The 24,799-nt window shown below is 56.1% G+C and overlaps 2 protein-coding genes across 2 annotated transcripts in view; one reads left to right on the top strand and one right to left on the bottom strand.

The window, feature by feature from the left end:
• Positions 1-20,705, top strand: part of COL9A3 (collagen, type IX, alpha 3) — a 28,575-nt gene extending 7,870 nt beyond the window's left edge. Inside the window, exons 8-30 of the mRNA XM_011934546.1 lie at positions 360-401; positions 1,988-2,044; positions 2,492-2,545; positions 3,208-3,261; positions 3,576-3,629; positions 4,046-4,099; positions 4,466-4,519; positions 5,124-5,177; positions 5,983-6,036; positions 6,142-6,195; positions 6,657-6,701; positions 6,830-6,883; positions 6,968-7,021; positions 7,537-7,590; positions 7,692-7,763; positions 9,503-9,538; positions 10,424-10,468; positions 13,030-13,062; positions 13,298-13,444; positions 13,580-13,634; positions 14,185-14,367; positions 18,207-18,284; positions 20,090-20,705. Coding sequence (XP_011789936.1) covers positions 360-401; positions 1,988-2,044; positions 2,492-2,545; positions 3,208-3,261; positions 3,576-3,629; positions 4,046-4,099; positions 4,466-4,519; positions 5,124-5,177; positions 5,983-6,036; positions 6,142-6,195; positions 6,657-6,701; positions 6,830-6,883; positions 6,968-7,021; positions 7,537-7,590; positions 7,692-7,763; positions 9,503-9,538; positions 10,424-10,468; positions 13,030-13,062; positions 13,298-13,444; positions 13,580-13,634; positions 14,185-14,367; positions 18,207-18,284; positions 20,090-20,280 — 1,578 coding nt within the window. The 3' untranslated portion in view covers positions 20,281-20,705. The remainder of the gene's footprint in view (positions 1-359; positions 402-1,987; positions 2,045-2,491; positions 2,546-3,207; positions 3,262-3,575; positions 3,630-4,045; positions 4,100-4,465; positions 4,520-5,123; positions 5,178-5,982; positions 6,037-6,141; positions 6,196-6,656; positions 6,702-6,829; positions 6,884-6,967; positions 7,022-7,536; positions 7,591-7,691; positions 7,764-9,502; positions 9,539-10,423; positions 10,469-13,029; positions 13,063-13,297; positions 13,445-13,579; positions 13,635-14,184; positions 14,368-18,206; positions 18,285-20,089) is intronic.
• The window catches only part of TCFL5 (transcription factor-like 5 (basic helix-loop-helix)), a 21,908-nt gene continuing 17,777 nt past the window's right edge, over positions 20,669-24,799 (bottom strand). The window contains exon 5 of the mRNA XM_011934544.1: positions 20,669-21,617. Within this exon, the coding sequence (XP_011789934.1) occupies positions 21,495-21,617 (123 nt within the window). The 3' untranslated portion in view covers positions 20,669-21,494. The remainder of the gene's footprint in view (positions 21,618-24,799) is intronic.

Genomic DNA, 24,799 nt, shown 5'->3' with positions numbered 1-24,799 from the left:
CCTTCCCCTTCCCCAGGCTCCATGCCCTCCGAGATCTGCTAACCCTAACTTGGCCACTCCCAGGAACAGTCAGTGGTGGGGGCAGTGGCTGTGGCTAGGCCAGCCAACTTGGGGATGATCAGGGCTCAGGTCCCCATGGCCACCCTGCCCCAAGGACAGGTGGATTCTGTCATTGTCACATGCCCTGTGGCTGGGCCAGCAGCACCCAGCACTGGCCACTTGGGGGACGGGATGAAGGGTCTCCAAGTCCCCTGGTGGATGGGGAAGATCGTGGTCCATCAGAGAGTGGGTGGGTGGGTTGGGTGGGTGCAGGTGGACAGGGAGGGCAGGAGAATGTCAGCTGTCTCTTTGTGTCTTAGGGACACCCAGGAGTCCTCCCTGAAGGCGCCACTGACCTTCAGGTAGGCACTTGCAGCCATATATGAAGGGCGCTGGGAGGTGCCTACCTTGGAGGGCAGGGTCTGTCTGGCCTGGAGAGGGACTCATCCATCCTGGCAAGAAGGCAGAGCCCGAACACTCCCTGGGGATGAGAGCTCAGTGCAGACAGCTCAGACACAACCTGGCAGAGAGCCTGGCTGGGACCTCCCCCTCCCGCTTCCCACCCTCCTCGCCACCGCCTAGACCTGCACTGTCCCTCACGAAGCCACCAGGTGCATGGAGCTGTGCAAATGTAATGAATCACAATCATGTCACAGAGCCCTTGAGCTCCCCTGCGTCATCCGCAGAGGGCACCCTTGGCCACAGATGGCGACAGAATAGTCCCTCGCTGCATTCGGGGCTGTGGCACCCTTGGCCACAGATGGTGACAGAATAGTCCCTCGCTGCATTCGGGGCTGAGGCCCACCTTTATCTTGATCTTTGAACCATGTCAATCGCCCGAAAAGAAAACAGGCTCAGGCCAGGCACAGTGGCTCACGCCTGTAATCCCAGCACTTTGGGAGGCCAAGACAGGAGGATTGCTTCAGCTCAGGAGTTTGAGACCAGCCTGGGCAACATAGTGAGATCTTTGTCTGTACAAAAAATTTTTAAAGTAGCCAGACGTGGTGGCATGCCTGTTGTCCTAGCTACTTAGGTGGCTGTGAGGGGAGGATCACTTGAGCCCAGGAGGCAGAGGTTGCAGTGTACTGTGATCAAGCCACTGCAGTCCAGCCTGAGCAACCAAGCTAAACCCTGTCTCAAAAAAAATTTTAAATAAAGTGAAGAGGAAAGAAAACGGCCTTGGGAGGCCACGGATCCGTCTCTCCTCTGTTTGGCAGTCAGTGCCTTGTTTCCATAGAGAGGTTTGATAGTTTTGAAGGGAAAAGCTCGGCCCACTCTGACCTGGCCACCGGTGGCTGTCTACCAGCCTCTCTCCTCACCCCACCCCGGGGCCCGGGTGCCTGGCCAGCCTGTGTCTCAGAAGGGAGGCTTTAGGGAACCTTCCAGAATGTGGTGTGTGATTGGGCCCCTGACCATGGGATGAGTGGGGCGGGGGCTGAAGATACGGGTCTGAACCCTTGGCCCAGCCTGCCCATTGCAGCTGTGGGATAATCTAGACGCAGCCCTGGGTTTCCTGAGCATCAGGCCTGTTGCCTGGGCTCACGGTGTCCCTCCTAAAGGCCCCGTGCCAAGCAGGTTCCTGTGCTGAGGACAGCCCCTGACCTAAGGCTGCTGCAAGGCCCCCTGCAGAGCCGACTGCCAGTGCTGTGCTGAATGGCTGCTTTGAAACCCAGTGTCTGCCATGGGGCTGAGAAATCCGAGCCGGCTGCTCTATGCAGCCTCCGCTGCGCCTGGCCAGTGCTGAAGGAGACCCTGTCTGTGTCCTGTCCTGGTGCCATCACCGGGGCAGAGTGGCCTCCTGGGGTCCCGTCACCCGTGCGGAGTGGCCTCCTGGGGTCCCGTCACCCGTGCGGAGTGGCCTCCTGGGGTCCCGTGGGTGCTGACCTCTGCGTCAGAGGGTCCTGCTCTGTTTGGCTGGGAGGGGTCTGACTGCTCTGTTTTCCGACAGTGCCCAAGTATCTGCCCACCAGGTCCCCCAGGGCCCCCTGGAATGCCGGGGTTCAAGGTGAGTCACTGGGACCCAAGCATTGCCCTGTGCTGGGCAAGAGGCAGCCAGGCTCCCATGGGGCTGTGGGGCTGACAGGTCCAGAAAGCCGGGCCCTGGTTCCAGGGTTGCCCCAGGAAGAAAGCCAGTCCAGCCTCCCTGTCCCGCCTTCAGCACCCCAGTGACAAGCTGATATGGCCAGGCTGGGACTGGTAATGGGCATCAGAGAGAGACTGTGGGGGAGAGCTACCCTCAAGCCCCCACCCACCCCCCAGCCCTGGCCCGCATCTGACCGCAGAGTGCCCTCAGGTGGGTCCCAGCGCCTCTCAGGCCTCGGTTTCCCCGTGAGGCCCAGGCCCGCAGTCCTGCACTGCCGTGTGGTGGGCCCTGGGCCGACCTCACTTCAGTGTTGCCAGGGAGGGGGGGTCGGGGGGTCGGTGGGGGCAGTGACCCCATGTTTGCTTTCAGGGACCCACTGGCTACAAAGGCGAGCAGGGGGAAGTCGGCAAGGACGGCGAGAAGGTAAAGCTACCGCACAGCAGCTGGGGAGGGGCTGGGGCCTGGGGGCTGGGCTCAGGCGGGAGGGAGGGGCTGTCTCATGGGTGTGCCTGCGCTGGCACCTGCTGTGCCCGTCTTCTGGGGGCCTGGCTGGCCAGAGCTGCGCGATTTGGGCAGGGTCCCTGGACAGATCCCTCCTGCCTGGCCTGGCTGTGGAAGCTCCCTGGTTTGTGTCTGTGGCCAGGGCAAGGGGCGTCTGTGAGGATGACTTGCTTTAGCCTGTAGCGTTGCCTCAGCTGTGGCTATCCATGGAGGGTGTCCATCGTCACCTGCAGGCCGGGAGACCAGGTCTGGGATGGCCTTTAGCATGGCTGGAGTGATCAGATGAGGAGACCCCAGGTGCACATCAGAGGGGTCTCTGCTTGGCCATGAGGAGGGGTCTGGATAGGGCTGAAGGGTTTATGGGAACGGTGGCCACGGACCCAGCCCCGCAGGGCGAGGCCACCAAGACTCACAGGACTGCTCCGGAGCTGTGGGCAAGTGACCCCTTCACAGAGCCTCCAAGGCCCAACTGTGAAGGGGGCAACACCCCCAGCTGCTTGGGCTTGACTAGGGTGACTGGAGGCAGCAAAAGGTGCAAGGAGAGCCAGACTGGGCCACTGACCACCCTGTCCCCTCTGTTTCAGGGCGACCCTGGCCCCCCTGGGCCTGCCGGCCTCCCGGGCAGTGTGGGGCTGCAGGTGAGGCTAGAAAGGGGTAAGGCTGGTGGGATGGGAACTCAGCCCTGCACATGTCTACCCCTGAGGGCCCATCTCAGGCTGGGGAGCGTTTGGCCAATACCCAGGCCCAGGAGCGCGACCTGGCTGGAGGTCTCACCTCTGCCAAGGCTGCTGATCTCAAGGCTGGTGCCCCCCTACCTCTGGGGGACCTGAGCTGAGGCTGAGGGCTCATGGAAGACACCAGGGCTCCCAGGGGTACCCCGAGGGCCGAGGCCCTGGGTGCTCCCCGGGGTGGAGGTGAAGCCTTAGTCTCTGCAGCTGTGCCTCTCCCGCAGGGCCCCCGAGGATTACAAGGACTGCCAGGGCCACTCGGGCCCCCTGGGGACAGGGTAAGTCCTGCAGCCCCTAATAGGGGCCGGCCAGGTGGCTGGGGGCCTGGTTGTCCACACCTCCAGACTTCAGATGGGCCCCATGAGCGATGCTCTGAAGCAGCCGGCACCCTGGCTCTGGCCGTCACCACTGTGGTGCAGGCCTTGCTCTGGGCCCCTGTTCTCGCGTGTGCCTGGGCTGACAGTCAGCAATCACTGACACCCGCACGCAGTCCCAGGCTGCTGTGGCGGCTGTTGTGGCTTAGGCCAGAGCAAGGGGCAGGAAGGATTTGGAGACGACCAGGTGGCATCTTGGGGGAACTTGCTGGGGAGCCCTAGAGGAAGGGCTGCTTGTGTCTGGGCCTCCCCTGAGGGAGCACTGGGGGGATGCCAGCTAGGCCTCAGACAAGAGGACCCCAGATGCCCTCTCTCTGCAGGGTCCCATCGGGTTCCGAGGGCCGCCTGGGATCCCAGGAGTGCCTGGGAAAGCGGTACGTGTGTCAGTGGACGGCGGGCCCCGTGCCTCACGGCCTCTCTCCCCTTTCCCTGTGCTCCTCTCAGATGCCCCCAGCCCCACTGGGCCCCCCTTCTGTGGCTGAGCTGTTCCCTGGACACCCTGGGAGGGCTGGTGGCATGAGTAGTGGGTGCTTACCCGTGGAATCCATTCTTCGTGGGACATTCGCCTCCTTTCTGGTTCTGGATGTGGAATGAGAGGTTGCCATTGTCCCGTGGCACCTCCAGCCATCTCTGGCCACTCCCGGAGGGCTGTCCCCGGCCCGGGCGTGGAGGGGCCCCCATCCCACTCTGACCATCTCCATGGTGTTAACTCTGTCCCTGTCCCACCTGATCATTTCCAGGGTGACCGAGGCGAGAGGGGCCCAGAAGGGTTCCGCGGCCCCAAGGGTGACCTCGTAAGTGAGAAGGAACTTGGTTCCCTGGGTCCTTATGTGGAAGAACCCAATTTCCCTCCTGACTCGTGCTGGGGAGGGGGCACACTTGGGAGTGAGACTGTGAGGGGCCTGGGGGTGCGTGGGGGTGAGCCTGGCCCTGGAGGGCCCCAGCTCTCTCCCTGGCCCCAGCCATTCTCCCAGAGCCACATGGGAGCTCTGTGGCCCCCTGCAGAGCGGCCAACGGGCCGGGTGGAGGGACCAGGCTCCAGGGTTTGGATCCTGCCCCCAGAGGAACGGCTCTCGGGTTGAGCAAGTGAACGTAAGGAAAGTCCAGAGACGGTCAAGCGTTCCAGGAGTGGAACCGAAGTGACCATCCCCAAACTGGTCAACCTCCACACCTCCCTCGACCGAGCCCTCGCAGCCGGAGCAGCAGGGAGCCACCAAGCCGGGCTGCAGCATCCACACAGTTTTCTCCGCGCACCCACAGGCCTCAGGGTGGTGGTCAGGAGTGGCTCCTGCCACTGCCCCCCACAGCTCCTTGGTGTCCCCGAGCAGCTGGCCGGGGAATGCGTGAGGCCGTCTGGGAAGAGACTGCCACTGCCTCTATCACTTGTGTGTCCTCTAGGGCAGACCTGGTCCCAAGGGAATCCCCGGAGTGGCCGGGCCAAGTGGGGAGCCGGTGAGTGCACGTGGCTACTCCCCAGAGAATGCTCCTCCCCTGGGTGCTGGCTACGTACAGGCAGAGACCGCACTCAGAAGGGCTGGAGCTCAGTGCCCTCTGCTGTGGCCATCTTGAAATCCGGGTTAACGGTTGAACAGCCCCACTGCCCTGCACATTTCTCTTTTGCCCAGAGCCTCACGAGTGTGCAGGAGTAGGACCCTCAGGCTGGGTTTGCCTGCATGCAGGACACGGGAAGTAAGGGTGGGTGGGCAGCACCGCTGGGCAGAGGTGGCCACTCCTGGGGTCCCAGGCACCCGTGCAGGCACCTTCCTTCCTGCTGTGTGCCCACCCTCAGCCCAGACTGGAGCTCCCTTCCAGCCCCTCATGTTGCCTCTACCCCTGGAGCGGTGCCCTCTCTTGGGACACCCAGCACTTGGCTGTGTCCTGATTCCAAAACCAGTCCAGGGTGGACGAGGCAGGCCTGGCCTAAGTCCTGGCTCCCAAGCCTCAGTTTTCCCACCGTAAAATGGGCCAGAACCGAACTTCCCTTAGGGCACCGTGCTGTGCCTTGTGGACAAGGCCTCGGGCGTCAGCGCTGCTTCAGCACCGCCTCTGCCACCCCCCGCACCCCTCGCCTGTGTGGTCACCGAGGCAGCACTGGTTGCCACAGGCCACCTCGATCATGAAACCAGACAACTGCCAGGGTTTGGGGGCAGACACGGTTTTAGGTTGATGGGGAAGGAGGCTGCTCCCAGGGCGGGACTGTAGAGGAAGGGAGCGGGGGCCGCCTGCCCAACAGGCCTTATGCATCCCTTGTTCCCAGGGCATGCCGGGCAAGGACGGCTGGAATGGCGTGCCAGGACTCGATGGCCAGAAGGTTGGCATGGGGCTTAGGGTGTGATGAGAGGGAGGGGACTGGAGGGGAGTTCAGCCTTCTGAGGCCTCAGCCTCCCCTTTCCCACCCCAATCTGTGTCCTCACAGGGAGAGGCTGGTCGCAACGGTGCTCCGGGAGAGAAGGGCCCCAATGGGCTGCCGGTGAGTGCCTGGTGGGTGGGGCCAGCCTGGGGCGCCACAGCTTCTGCCTGCCCAGGGGCCCCTGTTGGGCTGGGCGGGTTGGTCACTGTAGGGCTGGCTCCCTGTGAGGGGTTCTGGGGCCTGTGACCATCAGGGCCTGGCACAACCCCTGGCTCCCAGTGGGTGCTGTGCCCGGTGGGTTGCCTGTGTGTTTGCATATGTGTGCTTATTCATATGTACATGGGACATGTGTGAACATGTTTATGGCCATCCCTGGATGCCGTGCAGTCATCACCCCCCAGGGGTCCTGAGTAGGGGCTCCTGCATCCAAGGCCAGAGAAGTTCTCAAAGCCGCACGTAAGGTCGACAAGGCTGGGAGAAGTCAGCCCTGCCCTTTGGGTGCACTCACTCTGGCCCCTGCACCCTGCCTGTGTGCACATTGCCCTGACCGGCAGGCCTGACCTCAAACTCTCTCCTGGCAGGGCCTCCCTGGACGAGCAGGGTCCAAAGGCGAGAAGGGAGAAAGGGTATGTGGCTGCAGCCGCTTTCTCTCTGCGAGGGGAGGCGAGAGGGCGGGAGGCGAGGGGCCAGGAGGCCAGTGACCTGGCTCCGATGCAGGTGTAGGCAGACACTCACAGCTTTCCTTTCTCTACAGGGCAGAGCTGGGGAGCTGGGTGAGGCTGGCCCCTCGGGAGAGCCAGGCGTCCCTGTGAGTATCTGTGGCGCCCCAGACCCCACCCCATCTCGCATGTGTGCAGGCCCTACCCTCACACCCTCCTTCCCTTCCCTGTAGGGAGATGCTGGCATGCCTGGGGAGCGCGGTGAGGCTGGCCACCGGGGCTCAGCGGTGAGTGCCCGGAAGTGGCCCTGGGTTGGGGGTTAGCACTGAGCCATTGGCACGTGGGCCCAGTTTCTGAGCAGGCCGAGGTGGCATTTGGTTGCCTTGATGAGCCAGGCTCACAAAAGCTGAGGATGCCGGGAGGTGTGGGGCCCTGCCTTCTTGTCCCACTGGGAGATGGTCTGGGCCAGGCCGGAGCTGCCCTGTTTTCAAGCCGTCTATGCCGAGCCTAGCCTGGTGCCCCCGTAGACTGAGCCACAGGACCCTGGTCGGGGGAGCCATGGGCATGGGTGCCTGGCCCCGAGTCTGGCCTGACAAATTGGGTCCAGGGCATGCCTGAGTTCTGAGACCCCCTAAACTGCCCTGGGAGGCAGCCCTGCTCTGTCCCCAGCAATCCAGCCGGCGGCTTAGAACTGGCTCCAGTGTCCGCCCAGCTCTGGGGGGGCCGAGCCAGGCTCCCTGGGACCTCTTGGGGTCTCCTCGAACCCTGAGACATCCGCTCACACCTCACCTTTGTCTTCCAGGGGGCCCTCGGCCCGCAAGGCCCTCCTGGAGCCCCTGGCATCCGAGGCTTCCAGGTGGGTGAGGTTGGGGCAAGGGCCTAACAGGGGGCGGCACACCCAGACGGGTGACACCCGACAGGGTATGGGCACTGATGAGCCAGGACCTCCCTCCCCAGGGCCGGAAGGGCAGCACAGGAGACCCCGGCCTTCCAGGCCCCCAGGGCCTCCGAGGTGATGTGGGCGACCGGGTAAGTGGCCCTCTCAGCAGGAAGCACCCCTGTGCCCCCACCCCCACCCCCTACCACAGTCCCCCACCCCCTACCACAGTCCCCCCCCCCTCCCCCCGTTCCCCACCCCCTACCACAGTCCCCCACCCCACCCCAGTCTCCAACCCCACCCCAGTCTCCAACCCCTACCACAGTCCCCTACCCCCTACCACAGTGCCCTGGGACACAGACAGGGAGAGGCCCTCATAGCTCCTGGTGGCAATTCTGACCATGGGCAGTGTCTCCCTGCATGGTGGAGGCAGTGGCATCGGCCCCAACTGTGGCGCCTTCGGCCCCTCTGACCTTCCATGTGGTGTTCCTTGTGGGTGGGCGGCTGCAGGAGCCCGGGCTCTGCCTCCTGCCCTGAGTAGAGGCCTGGCAGGGGACCTGGCGGGCGACCTGCACACAGGCAGTGCTCATTCCTCAGTGGAGGCTGAGGCTCCAAGAGCCAGGCCTGCTCCTGCCTGCAGTGTCTGCGGAGGCACCATTGAGAGAGGTCAATTGACAGGATTGCGCTGCTATAAAATGGGTTTGAACACCAAGTCCCAAGTGACTGCAACAGTCACAGTTTCTATCTCATCAAGACTTTTTCCTGCTGGTCTTGCAGCAGCTGCAGCGTTGGCTCCTTGGGGGTCCAGGCAGAAGGGGGACATGGCCTGCCCAGGGCCCCAGCTCACTGGGAGGAGCCTATGGGTCTGGTCTGGGCCCCATACACGCTCCGCCAGGTCCCTGAGGTCCTCGTGTGCCTGTTGTGGCCGCCTCTGCCTGGCAGACAGACCCCTTTTTAGACGTGAATCCCGAGAAGCCGCCAGGACACAGCTGCAGATGCCCGTGCCTCCAGGGTGATGGTCATTCCAGGGTGACGGCCATTCCAGGGTGACGGTCATTCCAGGGTGACGGCCATTCCAGGGTGACGGCCATTCCAGGGTGACGGCCATTCCAGGGTGACGGCCATTCCAGGGTGATGGTCATTCCAGGGTGACGGCCATTCCAGGGTGACGGTCATTCCAGGGTGATGGCCATTCCAGGGTGACGGTCATTCCAGGGTGACGGCCAGGGCTGTAGACACCACTGCCCCATGGGGAATAGCGGGCTGTTCTTTAGCCTCCAGACAGGACATTCCAGAGGTGGGGGCCATGCCAGCAACCTCAGGGCCTCCGAGAGATGTCAGGGCTGGCACTTGCCCTGCGGGTACTGCGCCTGTCCCAGGTGTGGGTGGGGCCTGGTGGCTGAATTTCCCTTTTGCTTTAAACTCACAGGAAAGCCTCCTGCTTTTCTGCCCCTTGGGCAAGTTCTCACGCGGCCATGTGAGCACGTGGACGTTTTTTAAAGGGGTTCATAGCAACTCCCGGACATGTCCTAATTTCACAATCCCAGGGGAAGGTGATTAGATGACCTTTTGCGTCTTTGACTCCACTGTGATGGAATTGTCCTGCGATTGTGCAAAAACACCCGCACGAATTCACGGGTGCTACAAACAATGCCAAACCTAACGGGACGGCACTACCCGCAAGGGGAGACTGGACGGAACCGTCTGGGCCCAGAGGCTGTGAACCGGAGCTTGGTCTCTGGGCCCGTGTCTGGGAGCCTGTGTTCACAGAGGCCCTTTGTACAGCACAGATGGGGATGTGGGGAGGTGTTTCCCATTCCTGGGCCCAGGGCAGGCTTACTTTAGGGATTCCTGTCGTTCCTCTAATCCAGAGCCTTTTCTCCACTCCCAGGGTCCGGGAGGCACCGCAGGCCCTAAGGGAGACCAGGTGAGCTGGGCGCAGGCCGGGGCAAAAGGAATGATGGCAAAGCTGCACAGCTTCTCCCAGACTCTGCCTGCCCTGGCTCTGGCCCTGGCTGTGTTTTAGGGATGCTGAGCCTCCTTTCTCCTCTTGCTGTCTCCGTCGGTCGCCCTTTCTGGCTCCTGCCACTCCTGCTTAGGACAGCGACAACAGCACTGGGCACCCAGCTCCCAGGCATGCCCCAGCGTCCCCCGCTGCCTTCCTGGGTGCAGACGGCTGGCCAGAGTGTCCCTGCATGGTCCTGGGTGCAACAGAAGCTACTTCTGGTACAGGAGGCACCAATAGGGACCCTCATAAGGACGGAGGTGTTTCCTGCTGTCCTTTTGGAGAACTAACAGAGGGAAGGGGCTAGGCTCTGCATGTGTGCTTTGCAGGCAGATTCGAAGTGCATTTCTGCTCTTCCAAGCACTTTTCTCTCTGGAAAAGTGTCAGGGTGGGTGGGGCCGTGGTCGTGGCTGCCCTGCCCTCCTGCACTGCCTGTCTGGGTGAGTGGGGCGGTGGTTTTTGTGACTCCCCTGCAGTGCTCTCACTTCTGGGCACAAGGCCTTTCCATACAGCTGGAGGGCCTGCGGCCATCGAACCCCCACCCTAGGTTCTGCTTGGCAGAAAAACCTCATTATGCAAACAAATGTCTTCTGTTTTTTTGGCCCCGCCTCTGCCTGCAGGTCTCCCAAGGCAGGGTCCTGGGCTGCCTTTGGAGCGGATTAAAAGGCAGCCTTGGGGCCTGGGCTTTTGGCCTGGACCTCAGGATGAACTTTACACCCACAGAGGCTTGAGAGCAGGGAGTTTAAGGCGTGAAGTCTCTACTCACGCATCAACAGCTCTTTTAACTTTGGGGTGTTTTGTTTTCAGGGCATTGCAGGTTCCGATGGGCTTCCTGGCGATAAAGGAGAACTGGTGAGTAATTAGGTAACCTCACTGTCACCAATAGCTGGGAGCGAGGTCGTCACTGTGGCCGGGGAGCAGTCCTGGGGACAGGGTCAAAATCTGCAGCTCTCGGTGGAAGATCTGCAGCTCTGCTGGGCAGCGTGGGGATGGAGCAGTGTCGGGCAGAGGCCCTGGCAGGAAAGCGAGGCGGCTCTGAAGTCTGACCTGACCCTGTCAGACCTGTGGGGCTCCCGCACTCTGCCCGGGGAGTGGCACCTGCCTGAAGCAGTCACAGCAGCGTTTTTGTTTTGTTTTCTTGTTTTTGTTTTTTTGGGGTTTTCTTTTTTTTTTGAGACGAAGTTTTGCTCTGTTGCCCAGGCTGGAGCACAGTGGCGCGATCTGGGCTTACTGCAGCCTCTGCCTCCTTGGTTCAAGCAATTTTACTGCCCCAGCCTCCCGAGTAGCCAGGATTACAGGCCCTCCCACAGCCGACTAATTTTTTATGTTTTCTGGGGGGTTTTGTTTGTTTGTTTGTTTGTTTTTGAGACGGAGTCTCACTCTTTTGCCCAGGCTGGAATGCAGTGACGCGATCTCAGCTCGCTGCAACCTCCCTAGTTCAAGCGATTCTCCTGCCTCAGCTTCCTGAATAGCTGGGATTACAGGTACCTGCCACCACGCCTGGCTAATTTTTGTATTTTTTAGTAGAGACAGGGTTTCACCATGCTGGCCAGACTGGTCTCAAATTCCCGACCTCAGGCAATCCGCCCACTTCGGCCTTCCAAAGTGCTGAGAATACAGGTGCGAGCCACCGTGCCTGGCCTAATTTTTGTATTTTTAGTAGAGATGGGGTTTCACCATGTCGGCCAGGCTAGTCTCAAACTCCTGACCTCAGGTGATCTACCCGCCTTGGCCTCCCAAAGTGCTGAGATTACAGGCATGAGCCGCCGCGCCAGGCCCACAGCTGGGTTTTAACTGAAGAAAACTCCACTTCCACAGGCCTGAAACTCAGGTGAAGCATAAAATGAGGTTCTTGTTTGAGTCCCTTGGTAGACACATTTCTCCTTCTGGAGGTAACAAATGGAGCAGTCATGAGTCCGAGGGAAGGAAGGCCTTTCTGGCTTTCCCGAGGCCAGGGTTTTTAACTATGATTAAGTCTTTCCTTTGTGATTGGGTGAAATAGAAGCAGCCTAGCCTCAGGGACCCCGGTCTCTGGCAGACCCCGCAGCCCTGTGTAAACGTTTTGTGCCTCTGGCCACAAGACCTCGGTTGTATGTGTTTCATGTAGTGGATTCTTTTTTAATTTTTTTTTGAGACGGAGTCTTACTCTGTCCCCGGGTTGGAGTGCAGTGGTGGGATCTCAGCTCACTGCAACCTCCGCCTCCTGCGTTCAAGCGATTCTCCTGCCTCAGCCTCCCGAATAGCTGGGACTACAGGTGCCTACCACCACACCTGGCTAATTTTTGTATTTAGTAGAGACAGGGTTTCACCATGGTGGTGGTCAGGCTGGTCTCAAACTCCTGACCTTGTGATCCGCCGGCCTTGGCCTCCCAAAGTGCTGGGATTACAGGCATGAGCCACCGTGCCTGGCCCATTTAGTGAATTCTTAGACAACCCTGACAAATGGACCCTGGAATCCCAGAAGCTGCCCTACCTGGCTACTGTTGCTTGTGGGGTGAGGGGCAGAGCCCCTGGCAGGCATTTCGGGAAACCTAAGGCTTTGCTGCCAGCTGCTCGCACGGTTGGGCTGTGTGAGGTGACCCCCACCCTCCTGGCCTCAGTGGGGCATGGTGCCCGGGCCCGGTTGGTCCCTCAGATGTGTGGTTAGGCTGTGTCAGTCCGTTTTCTGCTGCTGTAACAGAACACCACAGCTTGGGTAATTACAAGGAAAAGAGATTCATGTGGCTCGTAGTTCTGGAGGCTGGGAAGCCCAGACCGAGGGGCACATCCATGGAGGGCCTCCCCACTGCGTCATTCCCTGGTAGAAGGCAGAAGGGCCGAGAGGAGGTGCCAGAGCGGGGGAAGGGGCCCAAACCATCCTTTTCATGAGAAACCCACTGTGGAGACAATGGCGTTAGTCTACTCCGGAGAGCAGAGCTCTCAAACCTAATCACCTCTTAAAGGCCCCACCTCTTAACAGCATCGCAGTGGCCCTTCAATTCCAGCATGTGTTTTGGAGGAGACATTCAGCCCAGCCGGCCGTGTGTTGACGCACCTGCGGCCAGTCATTCCTGAGGGCCTGGCTGGAGGGGGTCCCAGGGTTTTAGGGCAGAGAGATTCAGCCTAGCATTAGGCATGTTAGTAAGAAAAAGGAATGGAAACGAAGTAAGCGTGTGTAGGAGATAGCACGGCACAGCTACCAAAGTCACTCTTCCCGGGAAAGTAAGTTTTTAAAAAGCTTCGATCAATCAACACAATCACAGCAATATAAAAAATGTATGTAGAAGAACAGAAGGAAGGAACCACTGTCAATATTTGGATGTAGTCTAATAGCAGGTGTGTGGATAAGTTGATTTATTTTATCCTCGACTGGCTGCTTCCCACCCACCCAACAATACACACTTAGTTAAAACACACAACTCTTCTCTCCTCAGGGTCCCAGCGGCCCGGTCGGACCCAAGGGAGAGGTGAGTGCCCGGCAACTGTTCCGACGACACAATCTGTGGGTGCCTGCTGGCTTCCTGCCCACTGCTGGGCAACCAGGCGGCCCTGCAGGGCACTGCTCAGATCTGAGATTGTAAAAAAGCTTGCTCTGGTCAAGGCTGGGCAAGATGGCTCCGTGCCGGCCAGGAAAAGAGCATGTCAGGGTGGTTCCGGGCTCCTGGGCTCGCCCCTGACCCGCCTTCCTCTCTTTCTCTGCAGTCTGGCAGTCGAGGGGAGCTGGGCCCTAAAGGCATCCAGGGTCCCAACGGCACCAGCGGCGTTCAGGGTGTCCCCGGGCCCCCCGGTCCTCTGGGCCTCCAGGGCGTCCAGGGTGTTCCTGGCATCACGGGGAAGCCGGGCGTCCCGGTACGTCGCTTTTCCAGCTTTCACAGGATTGAGATCCTGTTTTTTCCTGAAGGAAGTTACTTTGCGGGGTGATGGTGGGAATGCCTTACAGAGGCTGCCGCCCCCATGCTGAGGAATGTGTGGGGTGAATTCCAGGGGAAGGAGGCCAGCGAGCAGCGCATCAGGGAGCTGTGTGGGGGACTGATCAGCGGTAAGTCAGACACCCGCAGGGCTGCGGCAGGGCCCGTCCCCACCTGGGGTTCCCGTGCCTGGGGCTGCACACAGCCTTCGCGCCACCACTTTCCAGCCAGACTGAGCCGCTAGCACTCACCCTGCCTGTTAGCCCTTGGGGGTCCACGTCCGCCTTGGCGTCTGCCCGTCCTCTGCACCAGAGGATGGCCCACTCTCCAGCCCCGGATTCAACCAGATGCCCGGCACGCAGCAGACGCCCTAAAGTCTACTGAATGCGATGGGTACAAGAACAGCGGAGTGTGCCCCTGTGGCTGGCAGGGCAGGTCCCCAGACATCCCCAAGGGCACTTCCTTCACCTTCCCTCTCTCAGGCTTCTCAGGCTCCAAGGGGTTGGGGGGTCCTTTCTAGCTCCAGCCTTCATCACCCCAAAGCAGTTAAACCATTTTCCATCAATCAGAAGGAAAACTTCTTTCTGGAAGGCAGCACTCTGTAGATATTTTATACTTTACGTAACAATACTTTTGATGATCCTCTCTCAAGTAAACGTCTGCGCCCTTGTTTTCCCAAAGAACAAATTGCACAGTTAGCCACGCACCTGAGGAAGCCTTTGGCACCAGGCTCCATTGGCCGGCCTGGTCCAGCTGGCCCCCCTGGACCCCCAGGACCCCCAGGCTCCATTGGTCACCCTGGCGCTCGAGGACCCCCCGGATACCGCGGTCCCACTGGGGAGCTGGGAGACCCCGGGCCTAGAGGTGAGTGGTCAACCCCACGATACGGTCACCCTGCTGTAAAAATCCCTGAGACTGACTCGTTAGTAGGCGCTGCTTCTGGTGCCTGCCAAGCGCCCTCAGTGGTAATTCCCAGAAGGCAGGGGCCCCTCATATTTTGGGGCCTAGCACAGTTAACGCCTTAGTAATCCTGTGGGAACTGGAACATTTTTAAAATGTGATATTTTTCTCAAATACCATTAGAACAATATTTGGCAAGGAGAGGTTGATTAAAACAGTGGCGAAGGCCAGGCAGTGGCTCCCGCCTGGAATCCCAGCACTTTCGGAGGCCAAGGTGAGCAGATCACAAGGTCAGGAGTTCCAGACCAGCCTGACCAATATGGTGAAACCCCGTCTCTACTAAAAATACAAAAATTAGCTGAGCCTGGTGGCACACGCCTGTAATCCCAGCTACTCAGGAGACTGAGGCAGGAGGATCTCTTGAAACCCAGAGGCAGAGGTTGCAGTGAGCTGAGTTTGCACCATTGCACTCCAGCTTGACTGGAGTCTCCATTAAAAAAAATTAAAAAAAAAAAAAAAAAGGAATGGCCGGGTGCGGTGGCTCACGCCTGTAATCCCAGCACTTTGGGAGGCCAAGGCAGGTGGATTACTAGAAGTCAGGAGTTCAAGACCAGCCTGGCCAATGTGGTAAAACCCCATCTCTACTAAAAATACAAAATTAGCCGGATGTGGTGGCATGCACCTGTAATCCCAGGTACTTGGGAGGCTGAGGCAGGAGAATCACTTGAACCTGGAAGGCGGAGGCTGCAGTGAGCTTAGATCACGCCATTGCACTCTGGCATGGGCAAAAAGAGCGAAACTCTGTCTCAAAAAAATAAAATGTGAGGAATGAATAAGTTAGAGTTGCATTTATATTGACAAGATGCACCTTCATGAAAACTGGCAGCATGTGAAAATTTCTGTTGGAAAAGGCAAACATACGAAACTCAAAGTTCTCTCCATATTAAGGGCTATAAAGAACACAGAAAGCTTTAATTTAGAAACAAGACGAAAATCACTGACGTTCGCTGATGAACTGCGGATCCTCCACGCAGCTGTGCTGTGTGTGCATGGCTGGCAGTGCTGACTTGCCAGAAAGGCTTTGAGGTACCCAGGTATAAACCGGGGAGGTCTGGAGGCATGGAAGGCACACAACTGTGTTAACTGTTGGACATGAACCCTTACCAGAATTTTTAAATGTCAAGATGCCTTCCATCTGCGACATCCGGTCAGCTGCCCTTCAGCCCAAGTGAAGGATTTAAAGCTCACGATTCCAGTGGATCCCACCTTTCGGACCAGATAACGTCCTGCTTCCCAAAAATAGCTTAAGAAAAAACGTTTCTAAAAGAAACTTAACTCCGCGAGTTCGTCTTCATCTCTGAGACGAAATTGAACTATTTAGCAAGGTGGTGGTATTCCATAGTTAGTGATATTATTTCACTTATTTTAAAGATACTGAGATTGAAGATTTTCAGCACTTCGGCGTCAAATTCATTTTGTTGTCCATATGTCCAAATTATCAAATAGCTTCCTGTTTTCCTGGAAACTTCTTTAAGTTATGACCTTCTCAGGCCATCTAGGCTAGTCTTATGCCACATGAGGGACTGCAATCTTCAGAAAGAGACCACATAAGATTTTCTCCAGATAGGGACCTGGACTCCTTCAAGACGTTGAAAATAAAATTCAGGCCAGGCACGGTGGCTCACGCCTGTAATCCCAGCACTTTGGGAGGCCGAGGTGGGTGGATCACCTGAGGCCAGGAGTTCGAGACCAGCCTGACCAACATGGTGAAACCCCATCTCTACTAAAAATACAAAAATTAGCTGGACGTGGTGGCGCGTGCCTGTAATCCCAGCTACTCAGGAGGCTGAGGCAGGAGAATCGCTTGAACCCAGGAGGTGGAGCTTGCAGTGAGCCGAGATCACACCACTGCACTCCAGCCTAGGCAACAGAGCAAGACTTCGTCTCAAAAGAAAAAAGGAAAGAAAATTCAAAAAGCACATTAATGACCATTACCGGTTCTCAGAGAGGGGTGTGGTGGAATTAGTGAGCAGAGACCACACTGACCCATGTGCCTGACCGTCCTGACGGTCCTGACCATCCTGGCCATCCTGACCGTCCTGACCATCCTGGCCGGCCTCTGGGACGGCTGCGCTTTTGCGCCCTGTGAAGATGGGCACGTCTGTGGCAGGAGCCGCTCCCTGGAGAGGTGCTTGGTGCCTCGGGCTGTGGTCAGTGAAGCTGGCATGATGCCCAGAGCTGACCATGGGAACTGAATGTGACTATAAATGCACGCTTGGACCCACTGCAGGTCGTCGCTTGGAAGCCTCTGTTACTGCTGTGCCTCAAGCCCCCTCCCTGGAAAAGGAGCACCAGCAGGACTGCCTTCTGCTGCCCAAGGGCACAGTAGGTCAGCCCGTAGCGTCGGGCCAGTCACGCCAGACACACTGGGCACCAGGGGCCACTGAAGCCCGCTGCCCCGCTGGGGAGGCCCACCCGAGTTCCCAGGCCATGGGCACTGCTCCCGCCCATGGCCGTGCGTGATGTGCAGAGGGGCAGTGACTGCCTCAACGTTGGCACCGCCAATCGCACCTGTGCTTCTCATCAATTTCAGAAGGTAGCAGGATTGCAGGATTGAAACAGACACGCAAACACCAAGCAAAACAAAGTTGGTGCCGCTGCAATGACCATCAGACAAAACAGACCGGCTGTGATGCTGCCTGCCTTACGGGATCCCTGCGTTGACAAAGGCTTACTCTACTGGGAGCAAATCCTAGAGTGACCTGTATGCATCCAGCCTCGTGGCTTCCGGGCACAGAAAGCCAGGATTGACACGGCTGGGCGTGGTGGCTCAGCCTGGAATCCCAGCACTTTGGGAGGCCAAGGTGAGAGGATGTCTTGAGGCCAGAAGTTCAAGACCAGCTGAGGCAATACAGCGAGACCCAATCTCTATAAAATTAGCCGGGCATGGTGGCACGCCTGTAATCCCAGCTACTCAGGAGGCTGAGGTGGGAGGATCCCTTGAGTCCAGGAGGTTGAGGCTGCAGTGAGCTGTGATCGTAACACTGCATTCCGGCCTGGGCAACAGAGAGATCCTGTCTCAAAAGAAAAATAGATGGTAACACACCCCTCTCCTCACCCAGCAAAACACAGATGTAAGATTTGAATGATGCAATTAGAGGGACGTGAAAATGCCCTTAGATGACCCATGGGTCGAAACTCATTTAAAATAGGATTATAAAATATTAATAAATAGCCAACTGCTTAATAGGCATAAATATTTTGAACAAAACTAAAATCCCATTCAAATTGGCTGCCGGAGGTCCGGGAGGTCGTTCAGCCATGCAGGGCTCAGCAGCAGGCATATGTTCTGACGGCCGTGCCACTGGGCGGTTTCGCCGTGGGACCATCTGAGTTCACCTGCGCAAGCCCGGCCTCCCTCACCCCTGGGCCGTGTGCCACAGCCTGGGGCTTATGGCTGCACAGCCTGTGACTGTGCTGGGTCCTGCGGGCGGGTCTAACACCGCGCTGGGTATCTGTGTTAAACACATCCAGACACGGGAAAGGTATGGTGAAAATCGGGTATGATAATCTCATGGGACCACCATCGCCTATATGGCGGGTCGTCGACCTGCAGCTGTCCTGCGGCGCAAGACTGTGTACAGGTGGGTCCCTCTCGTCGGACCCCGTCAAGCCCTGTGTGTGACGTCTGTACTTCGGTGAAAAGCGGGAACCCCGTTTGTTACAAAAGTCGATCAGACACCGCTGTGCTGTGGCTGCAACAGATACTCTAACCATGTGTCCGTGTCCACACCTCGTGACAGGAAACCAGGGTGACAGAGGAGACAGAGGCGTGGCAGGAGCAGGGCTGGACGGGCCTGACGGAGACCAGGGGCCCCAAGGTACGAGTGCGCGGCCAGCACGGCTTCACTGGGTGGCATCTCCTCCGCCATCTTGTAGCTTTATGTGGGGTGTGCTTGGGTTACGAATGGGTCTCTTTTCCTCTTCTCTTGGCAAAGCAGTCTTAGAGGCAAGATTAGGAATTGTCTCAGTAACCACTGTAATACATAAAAGTTTAATCGGGGCTGGGCGCGGTGGCTCACACCTGTAATCCCAGCACTTTCGGAGGCTGAGGCAGGCAGATAACCTGAGGTCAGGAGTTTGAGACCAGCCTGGCCAACATAGTGGAACCCCATCTCCATTAAAAATACAAAAATGAGCCGGGCATGGTGGCGGGTGCCTGTAATCCCAGATACTTGGAAGGCTGAGACAGGAGACTCGCTTGAACCCAGAAGGTGGAGGTTGCAGGTTGCAGTGAGCCGAGATCGCACCACTGCCCTCCAGCCTGGCGACAGAGCGAGACTCCGTCTCAAAAAAAAAAAAAAAGTTTAATCAGTAAGCAGATCCTCCTGGATCTATTTAAGCTCAGTCGATTTGGTTAGATTCTGTTTAAGCTATTCAGTATCTATTTCAGTTAAATTCTGACAGAATTTTCTCTTAATTGACCTGTGCATACATTGAATGTTTCCATTTCTTTTTCTTTTTTTTTTTTTTTTTGAGACGGAGTCTGGCTCTGCCGCCCAGGCTGGAGTGCAGTGGCCGGATCTCAGCTCACTGCAAGCTCCGCCTCCCAGGCTCCCGCCATTCTCCTGCCTCAGCCTCCCAAGTAGCTGGGACTACAGGCGCCCGCCACCTCGCCCGGCTAGTTTTTTGTATTTTTTAGTAGAGACGGGGTTTCACCGTGTTCGCCAGGATGGTCTCGATCTCCTGACCTCGTGATCCGCCCGTCTCGGCCTCCCAAAGTGCTGGGATAACAGGCTTGAGCCACCGCGCCCGGCTGAATGTTTCCATTTCTAATGTCAAAAATAAATGCTTTGTCACGGAGGGAGGCGCGCCAGGATCCCTGGCAAAGGCCATCCCCTGCCTGCCCCTGCCTTAGCCTGGTGCCTTCTCAAAACCAGGAGGCCTTAGACTCCGAGGATGTGTGTGCCCAGGTGAGAAGGATCCTGAACAGTCTTCGAGAAGGCACCTGCTCCCACCTTTCCCTGGTTGCCCTGGAGCCCTGTCCTCTCCTCCATGCACTCACACTGCTCTCTGGGTGCCCCATGCTCCTGGGCTCTCCTTTGCTGACCTAGGTCTGCCTCTACCTGGTGTCCCAATGCGCAGGTGTCCCGGGCCCCCAGCCGCATCTCTCCACCTGTGTGGCTTTAAACAGCATCTGTGGTGCGCTTGCTGATGGACAGCAGCCTCCCAGCTGTGCCATGACCACACCATTCTGGACTTTGTCACCTCATCTCAGTGAATGGCTCTGACACCCCGACTTAGGCGGTTGACTCCCTCTTCCCTCACACCTTCCTCCATGGTTCCACTGTCATCACTCACCAAAGCCACCCCGGGCCCCCACCCCGGGCCCCCTGCCCACTACGAATCCACTCCTCACTCACACAGCCCCCACCAAACCCGAGTAAGTCAGAGTGCGGGTGTCCTCAGGACGGCTCGGCACCCTTGCCTGGGGCTAGCCACGCCTGGCCTTCTCCGGGCACTCCTGCCAGCCAGCCCCGCGGAGAGCCTTTGTGCGCCCTGTTCCCTCGGCCTCCCCGACCCCCCACGGCTGATGGAAGAGCAGGGCTGTCTCGCAGCTGGACACCAAGTACCCCTGTTTTCAGTCCCGGCTGCAGCTGAACTCACCCTTCTGCTCTGTCCCAAGGACCCCAAGGCGTGCCCGGCACCAGCAAGGATGGTCAGGACGGTGCTCCCGGCGAGCCTGGGCCTCCCGGAGATCCTGGGCTTCCAGGTGCCATTGGGGCCCAGGGCACACCGGGGATCTGCGACACCTCAGCCTGCCGAGGAGCCGTGTTAGGAGGGGTCGGGGAAAAATCAGGCTCTAGAAGCTCATAAAATTCAACATAAGGAAATAAGCAAGTGACAAGAACGCCTGAAGTACAGCGGGGCGGTCATGAAGGAGCAGGGGTGTGGCAGGCTGGCTGGCGACGTCCAGGAGAGTGAGCACCCCAGCTGCCCCTCGGCCGCCGACTGGACACACAGGCCCTGCCAGCGAGCACGCTCATCGGGCTGTCGCCTGACCGCATACCTCAAAAGGCCCTAGCTAATAAACATGTAAGCCCAGCATTGGCGAGAAGGTGGGGTGTTTGTATAAAACGTTGTGTACAATTCCATGAGATGAAAAATATTCAGTAACTTGTTTACATAGCATTTGTGTAGAGACTGTGCTCTCATCCCAATAAAATGATGTATTAAATCTTCATATTAATGATTGGCTACAGAGTAACAAAAAATAAAGAATTTAATGTAAATTATCTCCCATACAAAGGTGTAGTCTGATGTTTTGTGTACAAACTTGCATCTCCAATTAACAGTATTTATTGAGGGTGACTTTGTATTGCACTAACGTCTATTGCTATTACCTGTTGTGATAAATAAAGCCACTCATTTAAAAACTCAATTCCAAACACCACAGTTTATTACACATAAAGTAATGACTCTCGATATGGAAATGTGGGCATTTAAGCATCTACTGTGACAGTATTTCATTTGTGGACAAAAGTAGCTTTAAAGCAAGTATCTGGAAAATGTTTAGCACAAAGGTTTAAAATGGTCCTGCATGTGGCAGTACACCACCACGTGACTCGGAATCATTACAGGGGGGTGTGACCTAACAAATGAAATAAAATTTCCAAACTGTTTTCAGTTAACAATTTAACTCGTTCCAATTGCTAAAGGGGCGTATTTAAAATGTAAGTACAATAAGTAAAAAGCAGTGTACTTTTTAAGATTAAAGAAAGTACAAGGGATGTTAATTTTTTTATCATGTTAAGAAAACATGATGGAATCAGGGCATTGAAAAAATGCTTACTAATTATTCAGGTGGCTTCATCCCCAAATGGTCTAAGAGGACATTCATGGATAAGTATTTGGTTCTAGATAAATATTTTTACAAAATGTGCTCTCAAAGTCCCTACTGGAGTCCCGACAGCTTGAGTCACGTGCTTTTCGAGTCAAGACAATCCGAGCAGAGTTCCAGGATTGCGGAAAATGTGCGTAGATCACGGAGGAATGGCCGTTCACTCCCAGAGGGTCCCTGTCCAGTCCAATCACTTGATCTCTGTCACGGGGCTACTCTGTACACTCTGCTGTGCAGGACAGGCCACCGCGGAGTCCGGTCTGGTCAGCTTTAGCCTTCGGCCAGTTTTACCGCAAAATACACTCTCAAATTCCTAAAGTTAAGAAGTGATGGTTAATGTACTGAATTAATAGACATGAAAACTGCTATCTTCCAAAGTGCAAAAGGTTGACATTAAAAGCTATGTAAATGACTTTAAAATCTGCTGTTTTAAGGTGTCATTCATGAACCTGGGTCATACTTCACAATGGGGTTTATGTAATAAACAGATTTGAACATTTTTTTTTCAAATAGCAGTTACACTGTACATGTACTTTTATTTAGTTTTTCCAATACTCAGAATGTCTGGCCACGTTGTATTATTGTGGTAAAATATACCTGACATGAATGTTCCAACCATTAACAGGCCCTAGCTATAAATCTGTAAACCCAGCATTTGAGAGAAGGTACAGTGTATATATTAAACGTTTCAAGCCGGGCGCGGTGGCTCATTCCTGTAATCCCAGCACTTTGGGAGGCTGAGGCAGGCAGATCACCTGAGGTTGGGAGTTTGAGGCCAGTCTGACCAGCATGGAGAAACCCTGTCTCTTACTAAAAATACAAAATTAGCCGGGTGTGGTGGCGCATGCCTGTAGTCCCAGCTACTCGGGAGGCTGAGGCAGGAGAATCGCTTGAACCCGGGAGGCGGAGGCTGCGGTGAACCAAGATCACGCCATTGCCCTCCAGCCTGGGCAACAAGAGTGAAACTCCGTCTCAAAAAAATAAACTTTTAAAAAGTCTCAACCATTAACAAGTCAGGGGCATCTACCCCCATCCCAGGGCGAGTCCCTTGGCCTCTGCACTGCCACACACGGAGGGCCAGCACGGTGGAGGTGCTGCTTGCTGAGATGGCTCTGTCCTTGGGGAGACCCTGCCAGCAGGGTGGGGGTGGGGTGGACTTGCCCCTGTCACACCACCTGTCTTTGACAAAAGGCCTCCACCTCCCAAAGGAGAGACTGAGACGCAGAGAGAGGCACAGGTGACGGCCCGATGACAGGCACCCACCACCACGGGTATGCCAAGTGCAGAATGTGGAAACGTCTACAGGACAAATCATTCCCTTTCAACAAATGAACGGTGAGGAAGAAAGGAAGGGGGAACTATTATGGGATAAGATACATTTAAAAACTGTCAACCAAATGCGATGTCTGGACCCTGATTCAAACGAGCTGACTGTAGAGACACCTGTTGGCTCACGGGAGATTCTGCTCAGATTGGGGAAGGAGACTCAGAGGTGGGTACTAAGGAACGAAGGCACTCGGGAAGCAGACTGATAGTGCGGTTGTTTTTAAACAGGCCTTTTCTTTCTAAAGATATATTTATGAATGAAATGATGTTTGGAATTGTTTTAAAATAATTCAGTGGGGGAGGGCAGGCGAGGGCATAGGTGAAACAAGCTGATGCCTGAAACGGAGTGAGTGGGACCTGGGAGTTCATTATTCTCTCCATTTTTGTGCACATTTGAAAATTTCCGTTGTTTGTTTTAAAACATAGCATTGTACACGATTAAATCCAGGTTTATATATTGTTTATTGTGGTATTAAAATATAGAACAAAATTTGCCTTTTGAGCACATGTAAGTGAACAGTGGAGCAGTGTGAAGTCCACTCACAGTGCTATGCAGCCGCCACCACCACCGTTTCATCACCGCAAACAGCAGCTCCATACCCACTGAACCTGACTCCACACCCGCTCCAGCCCCCAGCCCCTGGCACGTACCATTCCGCTTTCTGTCTCTATGAATCTGACGGCTCCAGGTGCCTCGTTTACGGAGTTCTGCAGGGTCTGCCCTTTTGTGACTGGCTTATTTCACTCAGCACAATGTCCTCAAGGGCCATCCACGCGGGAGCCTGGGTCAGAATGTCATTCCTTGTCATGGCTGAGTAAGGTTCTGTTGTGAGTCAACATCTGTTTACTCATTTGTCTGTTGGAGCCCACTTGAGTCAGTTTCTGCCTTTTGGCTGCTGTGAAAGGTGCTGCTATGAATATTCATAGAAAAGCATCCATTTGGGTCCCTGTTTCACCTTTTTGGGGTTTATGCTTCTCTGGTGATTCTCTGTTTAACCTTCTGAGGAGCTGTCATACTGTTTTCCACAGCGGTGGCACCACTCACACCCCCGTCGGCAATGCACGGGGATTCCAAATTCCCCACATCCTTGTCAATATTTGCTATTTTCTGGGTTTTTTTTGTTTTGGTTTTTTTAATAGCCTTACTAATATGTGTGAAGTAGTATTTCACTGGGTCTTGATTTGTATTTCCCTAATGACTAACAGCTTGGCGCATCTTTCACAGGCTTATTGGCCATCTGTGTATCTTCTCTGGAGAAACGTCAAGTGCTTTGCCCATTTTTGAGTTGTCTTTTTTTTTGGACAGGGTCTTGCTCTGTCTCTCAGGCTGGAATGCAGTGGCACAATCAAGGCTCACTGCAGGCTCAGCCTCCCGAGTAGCTGGGACTACAGGTGCGTGTCATCATGTCCAGCTTTTAAAATTTTTTTTTTTGTTTTTTTTTTGAGACTTACCCAGGTTAGAGTGCAATGCCATGATCTCGGCTCACTGCAACCTCCGCCTCCCCTCGTTGAAGTGATTCTCCTGCCTCAGCCTCCTGAGCAGCTGGGATTACAGGCACCCGCCACCACCAGCTAATTTTTACATTTTTAGTAGAGACAGGGTTTCACCATGTTGGCCAGTCTGGTCTCGAACTCCTGACCTCAGGTGATCCACCCACCTCAGCCTCCCAAAGTGCTGGGATTACAGGCGGGAGCCACGGTGCCCAGCCTGTGTAGTCTCTTTGCTGATGAGTTGTGATAAGTTTGTACTGAATTCAAGCCCAGAGGACGTAAGAGCCATGCTGCCAAGGATTTAACTTCTAAATCGTCTGGAGTGGCTATAACATTCCACCCATCCACTTTTAAGCAACTTCCCAAACAAGCAAGCTGCCATTTCCAACTACTGCGTACACTCAGAATCTACGCCTGCATATAAATATACTCATTTCTTCCCAATTTTTTTTTTTTTGAGATGGAGTCTCGCTCTTGTCAGCCAGACTGGGGTGCAATGGCACAATCTTGGCTCACTGCAACCTTTGCCTCCTGGGTTCAAGTGATTCTCCCACCTCAGCCTCCTGAGTAGCTGGGATTACAGGTTTATGTGCCACCATGCCTGGCTAATTTTTGTATTTTTAGTAGAGACGGGGTTTCAATATGTTGGCCAGGCTGGTCTCGAACTCCTGACCTCAG

Source organism: Colobus angolensis, unplaced genomic scaffold (assembly GCF_000951035.1).
Source record: "Colobus angolensis palliatus isolate OR3802 unplaced genomic scaffold, Cang.pa_1.0 Scaffold136, whole genome shotgun sequence".
Lineage (NCBI taxonomy): Eukaryota > Metazoa > Chordata > Mammalia > Primates > Cercopithecidae > Colobus > Colobus angolensis.
Note: the sequence above shows the minus strand (reverse complement) of the source record. Positions and strands in the feature narration are given on the sequence as shown.